The sequence below is a fragment of the Echiichthys vipera genome (genome assembly GCF_963691815.1).
Source record: "Echiichthys vipera genome assembly, chromosome: 5".
NCBI lineage: Eukaryota > Metazoa > Chordata > Actinopteri > Perciformes > Trachinidae > Echiichthys > Echiichthys vipera.
This window is the reverse complement of record NC_139830.1, coordinates 13482531-13502440: the sequence shown is the minus strand read 5'-3', so window position 1 is coordinate 13502440 and position 19910 is coordinate 13482531. Positions and strand designations below refer to the sequence as shown.

The 19910-nt window shown below is 40.1% G+C and overlaps 1 protein-coding gene across 2 annotated transcripts in view; it reads right to left on the bottom strand.

Annotated features, from left to right (window-relative positions):
• gria4a (glutamate receptor, ionotropic, AMPA 4a) overlaps positions 1–19658 on the bottom strand; it is a gene marked incomplete at its 3' end in the record, with an annotated part of 102785 nt that extends 83127 nt beyond the window's left edge. Inside the window, exons 1-2 of one of the 2 annotated variants that reach the window (XM_083914404.1) lie at positions 19527–19658; positions 16234–16392 (exon numbers count right to left, since the gene is read on the bottom strand). In XM_083914404.1, coding sequence (XP_083770530.1) covers positions 16234–16392; positions 19527–19620 — 253 coding nt within the window. In that variant the 5' untranslated portion in view covers positions 19621–19658. The remainder of the gene's footprint in view (positions 1–16233; positions 16393–19526) is intronic. The other variant, XM_083914403.1, reaches the window with a different exon arrangement.
• Positions 19659–19910: the final 252 nt, after the last annotated feature.

Sequence of the window (19910 nt, the reverse complement as noted above, 5' to 3'; positions counted from 1 at the left end):
CAATTAGTAACGAAAGACATGTTTCCCAAGCTCAATGTGTAGTTAGTGTCACATACGTCTTTTCTGTATCTCTTTCTCCCATCTCTCATTTTCTCTCACTTGGCAGCATTGTATATAGCATACACAGCAGACAAGCCCTCAGGAAGTCCAAGGAACTCAAAACGCAGTCTTCTCATGAAAAATAGATTTAGTCTATAAAAAGAAGCTATAATCTATAAACTCCAGTTTTGAAGGGTTGTTTCTACAACACTGGAAGTGATCTGGAGGAGTATGCACAGTATTCAAATGGGGGTAGGGGGTGGGGCGGGGCTACCACAGAGAAAATAATTGCATACATTCTTTGCTGCAATTTTTTTTATCAATTTTCTAAGGGTGAAGCAAATACAGTTGATTTTGTCATTCTCTTCCTAATAAGTGGTTGAGCTGAAGCTTGTGTTTCATATGACCCAGTAGAGATGCTGTGTGTCATTAGTGCTCTCCATGGTGCTGATCCTATGGCGGAATACACCAGTGTTTTCATGGGTATTCCCGCCAATTGGTGACCGAGTATCACCAAAACCAATCACCACAATCACTAAAGATATCTGCTTCATCCTATTTACCTGTTTGCATTGATTTTACCACGGCATGAGTTTCTGTGTCTCTGCACTTGGGTCCTTATCTTAAGCCACACAGTGCCCCTCCAGTGTTATCACAACCAACGGTAGGTATAATGGCAACATTTCAAATGTACATTTCATTATTAATGAAAATATATAAAGCTAAATGCTTTGTCACAAGAGGGACATTAAAATATGATCTGATATAGATTAAAATAAGAAAATATATGTATATACTGTATATAAAGCTCAATAAACACCGACAGCTTTCTTTTTACTAACTGCATTTACTACAATCTATTTACTTTAATATAAACAGCATTTATTCCACATACTTATTAAATCCCTACAACAACACCCCCCCCCCCCTCTCTCTCCCTCTCTCAAGATCTAATCTTCCTCTCCTTCTCCCTAGACGACTGCTCTGATGACACTACCTTCCCATATGGACATATTACTCTAGTATGCCATCTGTACTACCATCCATCCCCTCCAGCGTTTGACCGTGTGTGTGTGTGTGTGTGTGTGTGTGTGTGTGTATGTATGTGTATGTGTGCGTGCGTGTGTGTGTGTGTGTGTGTGTGTGTGTGTGTGTGTGTGTGTGTCTGTGTGTGTGTGTGTGTGTGTGTGTGTGTGTGTGTGTGTGTGTGTGTGTGTGTGTGTGTGTGTGTGGTGTGAGGCAGAGAGAGGGATGGAGCCTGTGGGAGAATGTGTGAAGAGAGATGTGTGTGTGTATAGTCATGTGAATGAATGAGATGTAGAGGGAGTCTATGTTCATGTGCATGGGTTCAATACTTCACAGTCTGTATAACACTGCCATGATAAGAAACAGGGTAATAATCCCCACCTAGAGCGGATTGTCATAGTTGATGCTCTTTAAAGGTGGGGATGTTTTAATGACTTTGTCAATATCTTCACAAACACAATAACCATTGTTCATGCATACGGACGACAGAATACTATTTTATAGTACACCATGCAGATACATTTTAATCAGGTAGATTATTGTGATTAGACACATAAGCACAAAGAGAGCTGTACATACACATGCACAGCTTTGAAATTTATTTTTTGTTGAGCTGAAGAGTTGCCTTTCTCACTCTCGCTTGGCTATCTCCCTTCCATCCTACAGCAGAAATGAAACACATTTCTGACCCAGATGTTTCCTCTCCAGTCTCACCTACTGCCTTATAAACGTCTGAGGTAATATTCCTCTCCCCTCTTTACCACAAGTGGACACACAGAGAGAGAGAGAGAGAGAGAGAGAGAGAGAAAGAGAGAGAGAGAGAGAGAGAGAGAGAAAGACATCCCCGTCAAAATCTGGATCAAAATATTTCAATCCATAATTAAACCAGTCATATTGTATGGTAGTGAAGTGTGGGGCCCTCTCATGAACCAAGACTTCCATAAATGGGACAAACACCCAATTGAAAGCTTGCACACTGAGATCTGCAAAAGCATTCTCAAAGTTCACAGGACCCCCCCCCCCCCCCCCCCTTACAACGGATGCAGAGCTGAACTGGGCCAATTTTCCCCTTTTAATTCGGATCCAAAAAAGAGCAATAAAGTTCTACCAACACCTCAGAGCCAGTGAGCCCAGCTTCTACCAATACAAAGCCCTACAATGCCAAGAGGAGAGCAAAGGAGGGAGTCCCCTCAGCCAGCTGGTCCACAGGCTGAACTCCAACAGCACCGGGCACAAAGACCACCCTCACACCATCCAGCCCCACCAAATTATAGCAAAAGAAAAAGACAATTACATCAACTATTGGACATCCACAACCAAACCCCAAAGCAAACTTCAATGCTATTTGGCCCTAAACAGACAATACTCCATGGAAGATTATCTGAGCTCTGTAACTGAGCCGAGACTGACGAAAACGTTGACCATGTACAGACTCATCGACCACAGTCTGTCCTTAGAGAGCGGCAGACACAGACAGATCTGGCTATCCAGAGAGGAACGGCTGTGTTGGTTCTGTCCACATCAAGCAACGAGCAACAATTCCTGTTACACATACATAGATCTCAGAATCCTGACATACACTAAGATCAGAGGTACAACCCCAGACTTCACCAAACTATCAGACCAAGAAAAACTACAACATTTACTGGGAGAAAAAAGTGGCACTGCCGTAGATGCAGCGAGATATGTGAACGCCTGCCACAGGAGAAGAGACCAGCTGCACAACAACACCTGACATGATTTCCTCCACATGAACCAGCTGATCCTGACTGGATTCTTACCTGCACACTGATATGCTGTTTATTATTGTTGTTATTGTTATTGTAAGATTGTAAGTTATTGTAGAGAGAGAGAGAGAGAGAGAGAGAGAGAGAGAGAGAGAGAGAGAGAGAGAGAGTGAGAGTGAGAAAAAGAAAGATCTCAGAGCTGCACAATAAGGACACTTCTTTCAAAGCCAATGCTGGCGCTAGAGGACAAGTCGGGTAGGGGAAACATCGCCTGGGAACAATGTATGTGTGGACAAACTTTTGTGTCAGTCCATCTGGTTGATGGTGAGAGATTTTACTGGCTAACTGACATCTTCGACCTGCTGGTGATGCTGGATGAAAAGTCAGTGCATCAGCCCATCTGATATTTATACACAAACAGACAAAAGGGAAGATAAGAAAGAAAGGAAGTCTGCAGAGCTAAATTTAACAAAGAAGAGCAATGGGCTCTATCTTGGCACATAAAAGACACTCCCGCACACAGTTTGACATTTACCTATTGTTCTACTGTATATGTGTAATTACTAACTGTGTGTTGACAACTATTGCAATCAGAGTGTTTCTGTTCAGCTGCTGACTCGACCTACAATATTAGCTGCTAATGAACGGCATTTAACTCCTGTAATTAAAATGCAATGTGTACTGTAGACAGATGGATGGGTGGACACGCAAAAGGAAAGACATAATTCTACAGATACAAACATATCTTGTCAGGATAACCTTTGTACTTACAGAGACAGTCTAGACACTGCTAGATAAGCCTGGAACAGACAGTGAGCAGTGCCCTCTACCTTGAGAAAATTAGAGAGGAAAAAAACAAAACAACAGCAGTGGGGTCCTCCCGGCAGTTGGTGATCCCATTTAGTGAGCGCCCTCTGGTGACTCCTCCAACTAAAAAAGACCCCAGATGGGAAGGCTTTGACCTTGTTTTGAACATTTTCAGCACCGCCAAGAGGTATTGTTGATGCTCAGTTATTTTACATTACCCAACTCAATGCCTCCTTAAAGCGGAGTCGTCAGAGAAGCAAGGATTGACTAAAGATGTTTGAGACACAGAGTTTTACAAGTTTATTTTGAGGGGTCATTTTAAATGAAATGGTAGCCCACTCTGATTACATCAATATCATTTGAATTAGTCCCCAATCAAGTTTTATTGTGGGGATACGGTTTTGAATGTCTTTACAATGAGAGGGAACATAGTCAGTAAAATAATGAAGAACTGTAGTGTCATTGAGTGTTAAAGCTGCTAATGTCACAGCCTGTGATAAAATATTTCTTATAATATTGGACATAATCCTAGTGATGGTAAAATTAAGAAATATAGCAATCGTTTAGTACGGATTGTCTTCTTGCCTCAAATTTATATTCTCAAATCTTTCATAGACCAGCAGAGTTAAAAGTAAAATATTACGTAAGGAATTATCAGAAACAAATTACTTATCCTATCAACAGTTAATGTCACATGCTTAAGTGAAATGAGACATTCTGGAGCATTAAGACTAAATATCCAAGTGCAACAAGAGTGGGCAACTTACTTCTAAAGTATTACAGTTCACCTTTATTGCTTTAACATGTTTCCGTATTATTAGTGAAGGAAAATAGCTCAGGTTCCCATCTATGAGATAGCAAGGGTTCCATGCAGAGCTCTGCCTCACTGCTGCCTTACAAGAGTAGGAGGGTCTGGTGGCTGAATGAGGAAAATGTGGCTCAGTCAGCTGGGCTGTTACCAGGGTGTAAAAAACACACTAGTCATAAAAATGCAGACCACAGCCAATATCTTCCCAGCACACATACAGACTCATTTCTATCACGATGATACCGGGATTTTCTTCATGTTTCTTTACTTGTGAAGATAAGAAGGCAGACACCCTGAGTGCTCATGGGTAAAAATAGAAGCAAGGGAGGGTCCATCCATCACTGTGACTGGTGACTGTCTGAAGGGCTAGATCGATTGTGTGTGTGTGTGTGTGTGTGTGTGTGTGTGTGTGTGTGTGTGTGTGTGTGTGTGTGTGTGTGTGTGTGCGCGCGCGTGCGTGCGTGCGTGCGCGTGCTTGATGCACTACCTCAGCAAGATGAGCCAGAATGTGTGTGTGCGAACCGTGATGTGACTTTTGAAACATAGACATACATACACACACACACACACACACAAACACACACACACAAGAACACATACAGGTAAACCAGCGAGCTTAAGGAGATAAATACCAATGCTGTCAGAAAGAAATTGTCTTCCAAGGCCAGTGAACACATAGATACAAGAACATGTCCAAACATACACAGCAGCCCTCTCTGTCTAGCCTAAAGGTTAGTATAGTGAAGCAGCTTTCTGTTGTTATGCACCAACAGTTTAAAACAACCTTCTCCCGCAGAATCAACATCCAACATCAGTTGATTATTTAACAAATAGCTTAAAACATGTTTTATGATATATATATTTCTCATACTTGTTTTATGGCTATTGTATCTCCAAATAATTTTTCTATTCTATTTTATCTTTTTAGGGTTTAATTATTGTATTTCTGTTTTAATACAGTTGTTATTGATTTATGATTTTTGTAAAGCACTTTGAGCACTTTTGTGTGTGTAGGTGTGTGTGTGTGTGTGTGTGTGTGTCTGTCATGTCTTCATACAGTAGTGCCTGCCTTTTTATGTGTACCTGCCCCCATAATAATCACCACAGAGTGCATAATTAATTATTATTTATTTCCATGAGAGCCTTTCTCTCTCTTCCTGCTGCTACTCTGATCAGTTTAATAGCTTTTTTGCTTCCTACTCTGTCTCTTCCTATTTGTAAGTGTGATGAATTACCTGCTGGTTACCTATGAATCTATTACTCTTGCTGAATAACAATGGGCCATTAGGGATGAATTTGTTCAAGACACTTTAAGGTTTGGGAAAATCTCAATGTTCTAGATGAACAAACAAAGGTTTTAATGAATGTAGACCAAAATGCATGCAGAGTGATATTAGTTCAACTTTAATAATATAATCATGAACGAACTGAACCTTTGCTGGGGATTTCTTTTTGTGTTTGTATTGTTGGTGTTGTTTTTGTAAGCATTTGTGTGTGTTGGCGCATACATTGGTGAGTGTGTGTGTGTGTTGTGTGTGTGTGTGTGCGTGTGTGTGTGTGTGTGTGTGTGTGTGTGTGTGTGTGTGTGTGTGTGTGTGTGTGTGTAAGGAAAGGTCATGCCTCTCATCTCTAAGTGAGCCTCGGTGAGAAGGACCGAGTGGCAGCACTCATCAATATTAACTAATGCCCTTCCTTTCATCCACATCATAAATCCATGGAAACAAACACACATGAGGTTTTGGTGACAAGTTTGTGTGTGTGTGTGTGTGTGTGTGTGTGTGTGTGTGTGTGTGTGTGTGTGTGTGTGTGTGTGTGTGTGTGTGTATGTTTGTAAAAGAGAGAGAGAATTAAAGAAGAAATATCCATTTCAACTTTACTGCAGTAACACAGAGTTGTTTACAATATATAGTGAACGGAAATCCTAAATATTTACTGGGAACCCAAGTTCCATTTGATTGCAATTGGATATCAAAACAAACCTTAGGATAGATATATATTGTAGGTGACAAATGATGATGTAGGTGTAGGTACAGTGTGTGCTTCAGCAGCTGATATGTCTGTTTGAGTTTAAAAAAAAAACAACTAGTCACACATCACAGCTTTTGTCCCACACTAAAAACCACATTACAGCTAATGAGTAATGAGACAGAGCAATGACAGACAGAGGTGGGTGTGCAAGAAACCCACACAGAGAGGAAGAAAGGAAGGAAATAATGTAATTGAGGTGAAAACAAAAGATAAATGGTGAGCATGACTCAAAGAACTGAAGGTGAGAAATAAAGGCGGAGAAGCAGAAAAATAAGACAGCAAAGCACCATGTTTGCTTGTGATTATGCACAAGTGCATGCGTGTGCTTATAAGCGTAAAAAGGCAAAGTGAGAGGAATGAAAGAGAAGAGAATAAAGACTGCAAACGGAAACCCTTTGATCAGAACATGAAAACAACAGCAGCTAAGCCAAGAGTGAAAAACAACAAAAAGACGTCACAGACAATTACTGTGAACATGGCTCCATTCATTATAAACACTCCTGCGTTTTGCTAAGGCGATGGGTAACACTTAAAATCCGCTGTCATCTCTTCTCATGCTTTTCATCTTCCAAATGCCAGAGCGAGAAAAACAAACAGAGAAAAACAGGCATTTTTTTTCTGAATCAGCTATCATGCCCAGTGGGAAAATAGAGGTCGTAATGAAACACATTAGACAGAAAGAAGCAGGCGCAGCTCTTACGTGTGTGTGTGTGTGTGTGTGTGTGTGTGTGTGTATATACAAGTGTGTAGGTGTGGGTCAGGGTGTGGGTTAAAGAGACACAGTCTGCCTTTTATCCTATTGCAGTCAGTTTACCTGGAGGGGACGTGGCGATTCATTGAGACATACTGCATGGTCTAACAATATGATTCACTGTCCATTACTACCGAAGCTTACACAAACAAGCCAGATAATACGGTGCTGAATTCATATCCACAAGGAGAAAGAAAAAAACTGACTGACATTCCCCATCTGACCACAGCAATTTAATTCAAATGTTTTTTTTCCGAGTGTGTTACTCACATATCACTTGGCTGAACTAGACAAAACATTGCAGCATGTTGTGGAAGGATTTTTACTCAACCAGCTTCAGGCTTGCTCGTCTGTAAACGTGAGATTGCTGCTTCAAAAGAAAGAACAGGGGAAACGAATCCTGAACCAATAATGTTCCCAGAACAAGATGGGGGTCAACCTTGAAAATCGTAAGCTATTAAAAGGCAGAACCAGTTATTGAATGAATTGAACTTTCATATTTTTGAAATAAACACAAAATCTTTCCAGCAGATTAGATTATTTTAAAATAGGTGGAGCTGCTTTGTGCAAGTCAAAAAAAGGTATAATCTGATTGAATGCTTTGGGGCATGTAAATGCACATCTCATCAGATCACTTTATTTAGCGTCCATGTAAAACAGTTAAGTGGGAATCTCTAATCAGAATCACTTCAAATCAGGTTTGAAAACTATTGTCCACGTAACCGCCCCTTATGTTTGCTGTCCCCTCTCTTCATACCGTATTACAACTGTATTTAGTTACTGCTAATGCAAACGAGACATTCGCCAGCGAAACAGGTTGATTATTTTCAGTACTGTTATTTCAGTGGATCAATTTTTTTGTCTTTTTGCAAGGGAGTAACAGAACAAGAAGGAGCAGCCATAGTGAGCTGTTAGATGAAGAGCTGCAGGTGACAGGCTGCAACTCCTCAGCAAGGTAATCAAATTGACTGTGTCCTGCTGTTATGTGGGAAACTACTCACACTGTGCAGCATGAAATAAGATTGCAGTTGAATTTATTTTTGACTGTCCTCTTATAATTAAAACAACATGAGTTTGTTTGGCTGCTCTGTAAACAGGCAGCAGCTGCTCTTCTGTTTTATTTCTGACAAGGTAGGGACGCATTTGTCATATTAAACTGCACTTGCTCTTATTATATTAAGGAATATAACTCAATACTGTTCCGTAGGAAACATCAAGTAAAAACGAGAAGTTCCGCTCTCTGGTCTAAGAAATTGTGTAAAGGGACCCTGTGGATATTACACAGTTGGCAACAAAGTACAAAAAGGTGCTAAAACTACTTTTGTCATAACTTTTGAGTTTAATCTTGCTTGCGCACCATAGCCTTCAGCACTGTGTATGAAACATATATTGCACTTAAAAACTGAGGTGTAAGTTTTCCTCCATGGCAGTAGACTTTTTAATGAAAATCAAAACAGTCTGTTTTGTTGTGCCATTAATTTATAACAGATTACCTGGAGCAACTGTGTGGATTCATTGTGACATGACACGTGTAATACTATTACTTTCTGTTTGGTCATGATGCTAGAATAAAATGATGCAACATGGCAATTCTCCAGGGAGCACTCACAGCATTCCAAACACACAGCACACGCACTGGATCAGAAGATTAAGGGGTTTGTAAGATCCATGACCCCAGTGCTGCTGAAATACACAAAAAGTATCAATGAATAGCTTTAAAAATAAATGAATATTCACCAAGTGAGGTTCACTGATATGGTTATGATCAGTACGTAATATCAGAGTAATCCGAATTTAGCAGGGATTCTGGAAGTCACTAAATGCCATCGAATTTAAGAGGCCGTTTTGATTCTCTTGATCAGTAGAGCTGCCTTCTGTAAAGTTTGCAGGATTGGGACTGATTACATTATGGAAGGTACAGTATGTACTGAAAAATAAATGAGCTGCAATTCATCGCTGTGTGTATTGTCGCTCTTTACTACTTACTTACTTTATGTTTCATTATCACATTATCACAGAGTTATGACCAACTGGTCACCAACAAAACAATGCTCAACTAAAGGTACTTGTAAATGAGATAAGTGTAAATTAAATCCATTATTGCCATGCTAAAACTGTACCAATGAACCAGATAATGTGTCTTAATGCCAGAAAAGCCTATAGGGTACTGCCAGAGTCATCCAGCACTTTCAGTATGCCAGTAACATGAATAAACGAAGGCTTGCTGCAAAGTAAATCTCCTTGCCCTGCCAGGGTTTCAGATAGCATTTCATTCTATTTCCCCCAGTGTGGCCATTAAGAAGACATATAACCATGCAAAACGTCAGCAATAAAGATGATGGGACAGTGCCATTATTGAGCGTCTCAAATCATCTACAAGATGACTGAGCCATTTAATGAAAGGAGTAAGCAAGGGAACGGCACACAGAAAGGCAGTGTTGTAGCAGTGTGTTCCAGAAATCTATTTAATCAAACCTCCAAGCCTCGACATGTGGAGTGAATGTGAAACCCTGGTGTATGTGTATGTGTGTGTGGGTGTGTGTGTGTGTGTGTGTGTGTGTTACGGTATATATGGTGATGTAAGAACTTGTGAACATCAGAACTTTCACCGGGTTTCCTTTTTTTCTGTTTCCTGAATAGGCTACTCAGTAGATCAGTGACCTCAGTCTAGGTGGCCATAATGCACCTTAGTGCCACCCACCCTAAAGCAGAAAAAGAAGAAGCGACCTCTGTGCACTTGTCAGTCAGTCAGACAGCACAGCACAGAGCACAGAGAGTGATAGGTGGGTGGCAAGGTTGGGAGAAAAAAAGGTCAGAAACTGACAGCTTCAATAACATAATGTAAGTTGCTCTGATATTCTGCTAAAACCATGTTTTGCTAAATGAGACTATAACTTTGAGGCAAGATCATTTATGGTAACATTAAATGTATGTATTGTTCATGATTAGGCCATATCAGCTTTAATTCCCCAAACTTATTGACTTTGTGTCAAGGCTATCAATTTAAAACTGTTACCTTGAGGTACATTTTACATTATTTTGTTTTGTCTCATTACTTAAAAGGAGACTTCTCTTACAATTGCCATGTCATTCATAGATATTGAACAGCGATTGTGGTGAGCAGTGGCAGGTTTGCAGTGGAGGTGGTTTTGTTACGCGTTACTGAAAAGGAGATAACAAAAGTCTTTCATCAACTTTCTAAATTATGTCTTTGCTATAAACTGTATTTACTGGCATCAGAAACTCCCTACCTGGTATCTCTTGGTAGGTACCGTATCCCTGACATGTCCTTACATTTTTTTGTGACTTTGTGTATTTCCATAGCTACTCTGTCACTGTTAATCAAGCTTTATGCCAAAAACCCTTTACCCTTAACTAGTAATATCCTAAAATAGAGTGGTAGCAGCTTAAAGTCCTGTGCCCCTGCCATTAATTATGAAACTAACCTTGTTTTTGTACCTACCTTGAAAAGAAAATACTGGCAATTGAAAAGAACACCTACCACATCCTAACTTCTCTGCAGAGTGTTGCCAGTGATGTTAGCTGTTTATACCACATACTGTCTTTCTTAGATTGTACACAGCAGAATGTACAGATTTAATCTAAACCACCCTGACTGACTCACACACTGACTGCCACCCAATTATACTTTATCAACGATGTTTTGATAAGACCCAGGTCCTGAAGTGTGTGAAGTTGGCAGATTTATTCTAAGAGTGGTGGGTGCCAACAGTCAACATACAAGCCGAGGTTACACTGAGGTGAAATGAAAATATTTCATTCCAATGTAATATTATTGCAAATACAGTAATTGAAGATATCAAGATAGATAAGATAGCAACTCTTGTCACGAGTGTAAGTCTATTTACCATTCCTAATTCAGATGCCTTATCGCTTTCACATATATGAATTAATTAATTTTGTCCTTTACTCTGAAGAACAGAGGGACAAAACAACACTGACACCTTAAAGGAGATTCTGACTCCAACCGTTTGATTCAGTCAGGCTGCAAAGATAATCAGGTGCAGCCTGCATGTAAATGCAATCTGTGGCAGTCAATAATACATCAACGGTATTGATGTGTGAATGATTCACTTTAAGCACAATCTATAATAACTCTAGATAACAAATGAGGTTATGCCTCACTGCAATAACCAAACACCGAAACCACTTCACATGATCATAATTGTCATTACTACTGTACAGTAGGTTTATAAAAGAATACAATCATTACTTATTTCTCGTAGTTTTGGACATGAAACTGAATAAAATAGAAGCTTTATCCCACATATAAAGAATCATATTTATGGCCATGGCAGCACATCATTGTTTCTTTCAGCTCTGGCACCACAAACCAGGCATAACCACCTCTTTGTTACAAATCCTTTCCTCTCCATTTCTTTCTCCTCCGTCCCTAATTCACCTTATCACTTTCTGTCTATCTTCATCACACTCTGCCTCAGTGGCTTTTTTTTTTCACAGCCCCCCACACACACTCTGTCACATTCATATATTCCCATAGACCTCAGTGACACACAGGTTTGCCTTCAGTATGGATGAATTCAGACACACATTCACATTCACTGCAGCTTTTGGTCATGCTAATCCATGTGCATTATATTCTATAAGACATTGAATAGAGACGCATCGGTGAGCCCAGGAGAATAGTATGCTTCTCTGGCTGAGATACATCAAATCTTCACACAGACATACACACAGAATCAAACACATGGGGATATCTAAGTATACACCTGCACAGATCTAAGCATATATATATATATATTGAAAAAGAGACAGACATACAAGTATGCATGTGCACGCAGAAAACTACAAAGAAAGATTGACAGCAGAAAAAGACATATTAATGTGTGACCCTGGGACAAGTAAGTGTGTTGTATTCCTCTGTGAATATGGAGAACTATGGGGACCAGGGACTTTTATGATCCGTTCACGCTTCCTGAATACTAGAATAGAGAGGAACTAGCCAAGGTCAGAGGCAGAATTCCCCATTCTAATTCGTAGAGTTGCTCACCACCCGGAGCAAGAGTCAGGGATTAATTTAGAGATCCATTCACCATGCCTGTGGAGAGGGAAGAGACAGCAAAACATGACAAAGAATAGAGGAGTGGAGGAAGAGGGAAAGAAATGAGGAGATAGGAAGACAAAGACGAGAGTAGCAGAGTGGAGACTGAGAGAGACGGAACAAGTGAGAAAGCAAGAGGGCTAGAAATATTGACAGAAAGAGGGAGAGAGAGAGAGAGAGAGAGAGAGAGAGAGAGAGAGAGATAAAGAGAGAGAGACAGACAGAGAGAGAGAGAGAGAGAGAGAGAGAGAGAGAGAGAGATTCACTTGTTATGTGTAGCCTGCGGAGAGACACAAGCTTCAATTTCCAAGCACTCCTCCTCTTATGGCCCAATGCCTGCATGAGAGTGTGTGTTTGTGTGCTTCGAAATTGAATATACTGTAATTGTCTTATACAATTATTTAAAAGAACCTAAATGTTGACACACACTGTTAATGCAGCTGAATATCATGCTGCATCATTGTTCCACAGCACATCACCTTGACAGTCAAAGGTGTTCAGTGGTTCTCCAAAGTAGGTTTATGTCCCCATGAAATAAGTGATGAAGTTCCCAGGAAGTTGTTCCTAGTCCAGTAAGGGACTTTGTTTGAAGTAATATCTCTGTGTCTGTCCATTTCAGGATACTGCCTGATTTTTTTCAGTCTTGAACAGCCTTCAGAAAGGGTGGTTCCCAAAAAGCATGTTCCGGTCTTGTGTGTGTGTGTGTGTGTGTGTGTGTGTGTGTGTGTGTGTGTGTGTGTGTGTGTGTGTGTGTGTGTGTGTGTGTGTGTGTGTGTGTGTGTGTGAATGTGTGTGTGTGTGTGTGTGTGCGTGCGTGTGTGTGTGTGTCTACCTGTAAACCTATGAAAGAAAAGTATGATAGGTAGACATGCTCTGGAAAGTGACATTGGAAGAGACCAACAAGTATGAAACGAAGACAAACAGCAAGAGAGTTGGTAGCCGAGTTGAAACAAAGAGGGAAAACTTAAAGTAACACACAGAAATGAGAATAAATATATATATTCCCTTAATGGATAAGGCTGGGGTTATTCTACTGTATATTTTTCTTTCTGTCAACAAGTCCCACAAAAAAAAAAGTCTGACTTCCCTTGCCTGTTTGTGGCTCTGAGCCCTTAGCCAATTTTTCAACTGAAGGCATAAATCTAAATTGGGTCATTAACATAGTAGTTTAATTTCCAAATGGCTAGTTCATTTCCTCAAACAGCTGGACACTGTAGCTTTCAGCAATCTTTACTCAAGTTGGAAAAAATAATAAATTTGTAGGAGGGATGAATACACATTTGTTGTATTAGAGAGGACTGTGACTTAAAAAAAGATTGTCTGTATCCTATTAAATACAGTTTATTGGAAAAACCATGTTTCCACATTATCTGACAGTACTACAGTTAGATGTCTTGTGCATCATTTTATAGACATTTGCACAAAATTTAACCAGACTTAGCCATCTATAGAAATTTCAGTATATCTACAAGGAATTAAAATAAAGTTCTCTCTCTATATATATATATAGAGTATTCAATATACCTTCCCACTCACACAGCTAAACAGTGAAAAGAAACAGATGCAGCATGTGATGATGTTGTGGGTGGGAGGTAGTAGATGGACTGTTAATTTTCCAATCATTGTAGGTTGTATTAACTAAGGCTTTTCATTCATGCAGGGCTAGAATACAAGGGGCAGAAGGCTGGCAAATTGCATTTTTGAGTTATGATTCAATGTGACTTACATTTGGCTGCAGTTAAATCCTACAATGATACCTTGCAGGGAATAAAATGTCAACTCATGTGTAACACAACACAGATCAATTGCTAAATGATATTCAAGATCTTTCAGATTTTGAAGCACTCCTTTGAGAACCATTTATTTGCCATTTGCAGTAGCATGGTTTGACAATGAAGCAGCTTGTGACAGCTTTCATTTACAAGAATCTTGTTAAACATAATGATGTAACATCACAAGGAGAAGCAATGTATTGCTGTATTATACCTTATTGATTTTTCATGCCCTGCCTAGTTAACAGCCCTAGTGGTTGATTTGTTAAAGTTTAATGAGATAAGGAGGTGAAAGATTATAGTACAATCACTTAAAAATGTCCCTAAAATAAGATGGATATACCACAGGACTGTGTAAATGAGGGGATGGGATACCCTTAAGGGGAATAAAGCTTATAAGACAGTTCAAAAAGCTTTGAACTCCTTCTCATTTTACAGCAAGGGAAACCAATTTTCATATTACCATGCTTTTTCCCTTTAATCAACATAACCAACACAACACATTGATCAGCCCTACCAACCTGACTTTTAATTGTGTATTGTGTTCAAGTGAAGATAACTAAACATTTTCAAAACTCAATCACTAAGTAACAATAGAACCTTTGTGCCATCTTATGCACTCACATGATCTTACCAGGAGGCATATAAGCAAGCAAAGGTTATCCTTAAGAGATTTATTCTCATCACAAAAGGGCAAACACTCTCAAGCACACACAGAGACACACCTAATAACATTAAAGGCATTTAGATCAGTGTGACATAAACCAGTGTCACTCAGCAGGTGTAAAAAACCAAAACAAACAAACAACCAAATCTTTAGACGTGCAAATATATGCAAAGAGACACAGCAAAGCTCCAGTGCTACAGGCAATAAGCTAGAGTAAGCAAATCCACCAAGTAAGGACACCACACAGTGGAAAACAATAACAATTGTGATAATGAAATAAGAGCAGATGATTTTCATTAAATTGCAATTGTTGGGTGAGTGGCACTGCAAGAGGCCACTCAGATTAAACGACTCAAGTAAAACTTATTACCAGCGAACCACATGTTTGTACAGGAAAAAAAGTCACAATTATTGTGCATAAATATATGTTACGGTGCAAGAGAAGAACAGGAAAATGGCAAAGCAAAAGTGTGGGATGACAGCCAAACTGGTGACCATCAAATGACAGACTTCAATGAGCGTCAATTCTTCTTATTCTTTCTTCTTATTCTTTTATCGTTACCAAACACAGACAAATGTTTATCATATGCCAAAGACATAACCAAACAAAAGCGTTTAATTGCTAGCATTGGCGATATGGTTACCATCACATTAAAGTGCCAGAAACATCCCTATTATGTCAACAATTTTCATAGTTTTTATATTTAACAAGAATTGCATATATTAAGAATGGAAATGTTTTGATAATAATTTTTAATATTCAAGACACACATATAGTACAGATACCTGTAGCACTTGTAAACTGTTGGCGACTGCAGGCTGCCAATATCCTTGTTAACACTGACATTAACAAATGTCACAAACTCTCTCTCTCTCATGATTTTAGGTTGAGAGGGAGTTTGAAGGATTAGATCTTGACAGAAAGGGATGGTGAAAGCTTAACTGTCATCCTTTAAAAGATCATAGAGGACAAAAGCGACAACTGTTCCCCTCTGTTCTGAACACAAAGGGCCCATTTGACTACTGTTTTATTCTTCTGTTACGAGAGTTTATAGTTGTAATAAGCTGGAACTGTGATGGGTAATATGACCTTTTTGCAGAAGGGATGGATAGTGCTACTGTAAATAGAAATAGATGTTAATAACATATAGACGACCAAAAGTATGATTTAAGGTCACTAGTATTGCCTCAAAAGGACTTGCAGTAACAACCTTTTTATTCAGGATTGTTAAAATGTACTTCAAAGTGTCTAAAATGAAAATGGCATTTGTTCAGCAACTTTCGCAGAAAAACAAGTTTTCAAACTATGCCTACAACAGACCAATGAGCTGCTGTATTGTGCATGACAAGGACCATTAAATTGCAGTCTCAACCTTTAAACAACTCAAGTTCCCAATTAACCCAAGCTTTAACAAACAGTATGGGCGGGAGGGATACTGAAAAATAAACGTAAAGAGCAATAGAGAAGGAAGTCAGATAAAGATGTAGAAAAGAGTATTTGTTACAGTCTCATTTAAATACTTACATGCATTGGTGACGGCAAAGCTGTTGGCAGTCTCTATATTGTCGACATGTGGGACCAGGTTAAAGGGAGCTTCCGTAGCATTAGGGCTGGTGTTGTGAAGGAAGATAGCTAGTCGAAACGCTGTATACTCCTGATCAGTATTTCTAATGAACAACCCACCTAAAGAGAAAAAAGAGACAGAGTAAAGAGTAGAAGAACACCATGGCATGGAAAGGAAGTGAGTCATTGTAGGGTGGAGAGGGGTCAAATGGGAGTGTGGTGAGAGAGGGTGAGCGACAGGAAGAAGGAGTGTAATGTGGGGAAAGATAGATAGATGGGGGGGGGGGGGGTAGAGAAAACAGAGAGGGGGTGGGGGGGAAGAAAACCTCATTAGCTTTGTTACAAAATAATTTGTCTTTCAGCACATCCACTCTCAGACACACACACACACATAGACATTAATACAAACACACGTATGGATACCCACACTCTGTTTCATTGGTGAAATCGGAGAAATACAGAGAGAGAGTGGAGAGGAAAAGAAAGGAGGGACAACTAAGCTGATAGGAAGGAAGTCAAATAGATAATGAGTTGGACAGGGCATAAAGGAAAACAGTGGAGGAAGGCCAGATCAGAGAGTGTCAGCTAAATAAAAGGAGGAGCATTGGTCACGCAAAAAGAAAGGGAGAGGGAGGTGAGTGCTAAGTGTCAGTTTGCCTTTAAAAATGAGAGTATCCCTCAGTATGGCCCATCTGACAAAATGAGAATTAGAGGGGAGAGAAGAGATTATAGGAAACAGTGAATCTATCAGAATTACGCCCAAAAATAGAGACGGAGAGGAAGAACGTGACAATATGTGGGATAGAGGAAGAAAACTGAATTGGCAAAGTCAACATGTAATATAATCCACACCTATTAACCATGACCTGCAGAGTGAAGAAAAGTGAAGCACTGTAGGTCAGGCCAGTCAGAGAAGGTAGAATAACCATAACAGAGCCACAATTAATGTATTGACGAAACATTAACAGAAAATGTAAAAAAGCTTGAGGTGCTTTTCTGCGAAAATTGAGAGCTGAAATCAAATAAAGACGAGACAAATGTAAACTTTGTAAAAGAGGGATAAACTGTAATATTATTACTTATTACCAGAATAGAACTTGCTGTTTTGTTGTATTGCTGTGGATATCAATAATATAAACTTGTTGTATATGCTTATCCTATAGATTAGTTCTACATGGCTTCACACGGTAGGATGAACTAAACCGATGTGACTTAAGTTTAACTGAATCAGACTCAACTCAACTGAATTGGATTACACTGGCAGACTGTGAAGCTTTGACATCAAATCAGGAGCGAGAGAAAGCAGAGGGAGGGAGGAAAGATGACAGGCCCCTTCATAACATGTTACTTATATGTGTGTGTGTGTGTGTGTGTGTGTGTGTGTGTGTGTGTGTGTGTGTGTGTGTGTGTGTGTGTGTGTGTGTGTGTGTGTGTGTTTGTGTGTGTCTGTCTCATCCATGCTAAAAGTTTGTAGTATCTTCCCCACTTTCCTTCTCTGTGCCCTTCATTATGCCCCTTAGTAGATCAGTTACCAAATCTAGACACTGAACACACACATGCATTCATGGAGACAACACATCTTTGCATTAACAGAGTAATTCATTAGGTTTAATCTACATTAAACCCTCCTGGGTATTATGACAAATCTAGAGTAAATTATTTAAAGGGAAAAAAAAGAATGTGGTTTCTGCTTTAGGGTATAATTCCCTCTTAGAGCACACACACATTCATACACACACATTTCCATGACACAAGGATTCCATGTCCCAACATGCGTCTGACTGCACTAGTCTCTCTAAGAAAAAAAGCATAAATATTCTCATGTCTCTCTTACGGACACATATTTGCAATAAAGAAATATCTTTCACTGACATTTTACTTGTGTGCAATGCAGAGATATGCAAATGACTCCCCAAGTGAAGTACTGTAGAGCTGAGTGAATACAAATATATGAGTGTTTAAGGAGGACAATCAGTTGGAGGGAAGGAAATAGGTATATGTGTGTGCTTCTGTACAATCACACAGTACGTGCTTGCATACATGCTCACTGTGTGTGCACATGCTTTCTTGTGTAAAAAGTACCTGCATGCTCTACATTTACGTATATAAATGCATACTGGCAGCACAGCATATAAACGTGTGCATTTTTATGACCGCCTGTGCACAGTGTACATGCGCACAGGCATACTTGAAAACCTGTGCAAATATGAGTGATTTTATGTGTGTGTGTTTGTGTGTGTGTGTGTCTGTGTGTGTGTGTGTGTGTGTGTGTGTGTGTGTGTGTGTGTGTGTGTGTGTGTGTGTACATATGTGTGTATGCCAAGCAGAAATTGTTTAGCATATTAAGTTTATTGGCAGCTGTAGGAAGACAGAGTCAAGGAGCCGAATCTCATTACAGGACCTCCCAGCTGCCCCCCACAAGGAGTGATGCAGTGTATGTATTATCACACACACATGCCTGTACCAATCTCTGTGTGCAAGTTTGTGTGTGTGTGTGTGTGTGTGTGTGTGTGTGTGTGTGTGTGTGTGTGTGTGTGTGTGTGTGTGTGTGTGTGTGTGTGTGTGTGTGTGTGTCTGTGTAAGAGAGAGGAGAGAGGTTTCATGCATATGTGGTCCGTTTGCAGTGGGCAAACCAATGATGATATGGATTTAGTTAACTTTATTTCTGAGGCAGGTTGAAAGACAGGCTTCCTCTGCACTTACAGGAGGGTAACTGGAAAAGGGCAGAGAGAGAGAGAGAGAGAGAGAGAGAGAGAGAGAGAGAGAGAGAGAGAGAGAGAGAGAGAGAGAGAGAGAGAGAGAGAGGGGAGAGAGGGAGAGAGAGCGAGAGAATACTGCAGTGTCTAAACAGTGAAAAAGACAAGAAGGGAACAAAGCTTGCTGAAACATTCATGAGCCAAGAACAGCCTTTAAAATGCACAAAACATATAGGATATGGAGTGAAACTGTGCATTTATGAACCATATTAGTCACAGCAGGGAAGACACAGCAATCTCCCCAAAACCCCCCAAAAAGATAGGAGGAAGGAAAAAGGAAAAGATGCATCATAATTAAATGTGTTTCTATACTTATATGCCTTCTTGTTCCATCATTTCAGCGTAAATTCTCGAGTTTTACATTTTTTGTGTGTGTTTTGGAGCGTCCGGTGCACCCTCCTTTCCTTGTTGACTGCTGCCCGCTAAAATCCACTAATATCCAGTGTAGAGTGTCAGATCTGAGTGCCCGTGCGTAAATTCAGTAATCCTCCAACTCACCTATCTGCACTGAGCTAGGGAAAGCCCCCGTCGCAAGCCCCCAAAGGGCGGAATACACCCCGAGAAAGTGCCAAGACAAAATAATAATCCTCATTTTTCTTTCCTTCAATCCCTTCAGAAACTGTTGAGAGACATCGAGAGAGAGAGGGGGTGGGGGGGGATGCGATATAGAGAAAAAGCGTCAAAAAAGCGTCGGGGGTTGGGAGGGGAGGGGGGGGAGAAGAAAGATGAGAGAGAGTTTTTCCCCCGTTTTGTCCAACGGTATTCCTATTCCATGGTGGGCTTGCTCGTTTCCTTCCCCTACAGTGTGTCCGCTCAGGAGAGAGCTGTGGGTCCGGTGCACATGTCCAGACGGGGGAGAGAAAAAGAGTGGGGAAACTCGCT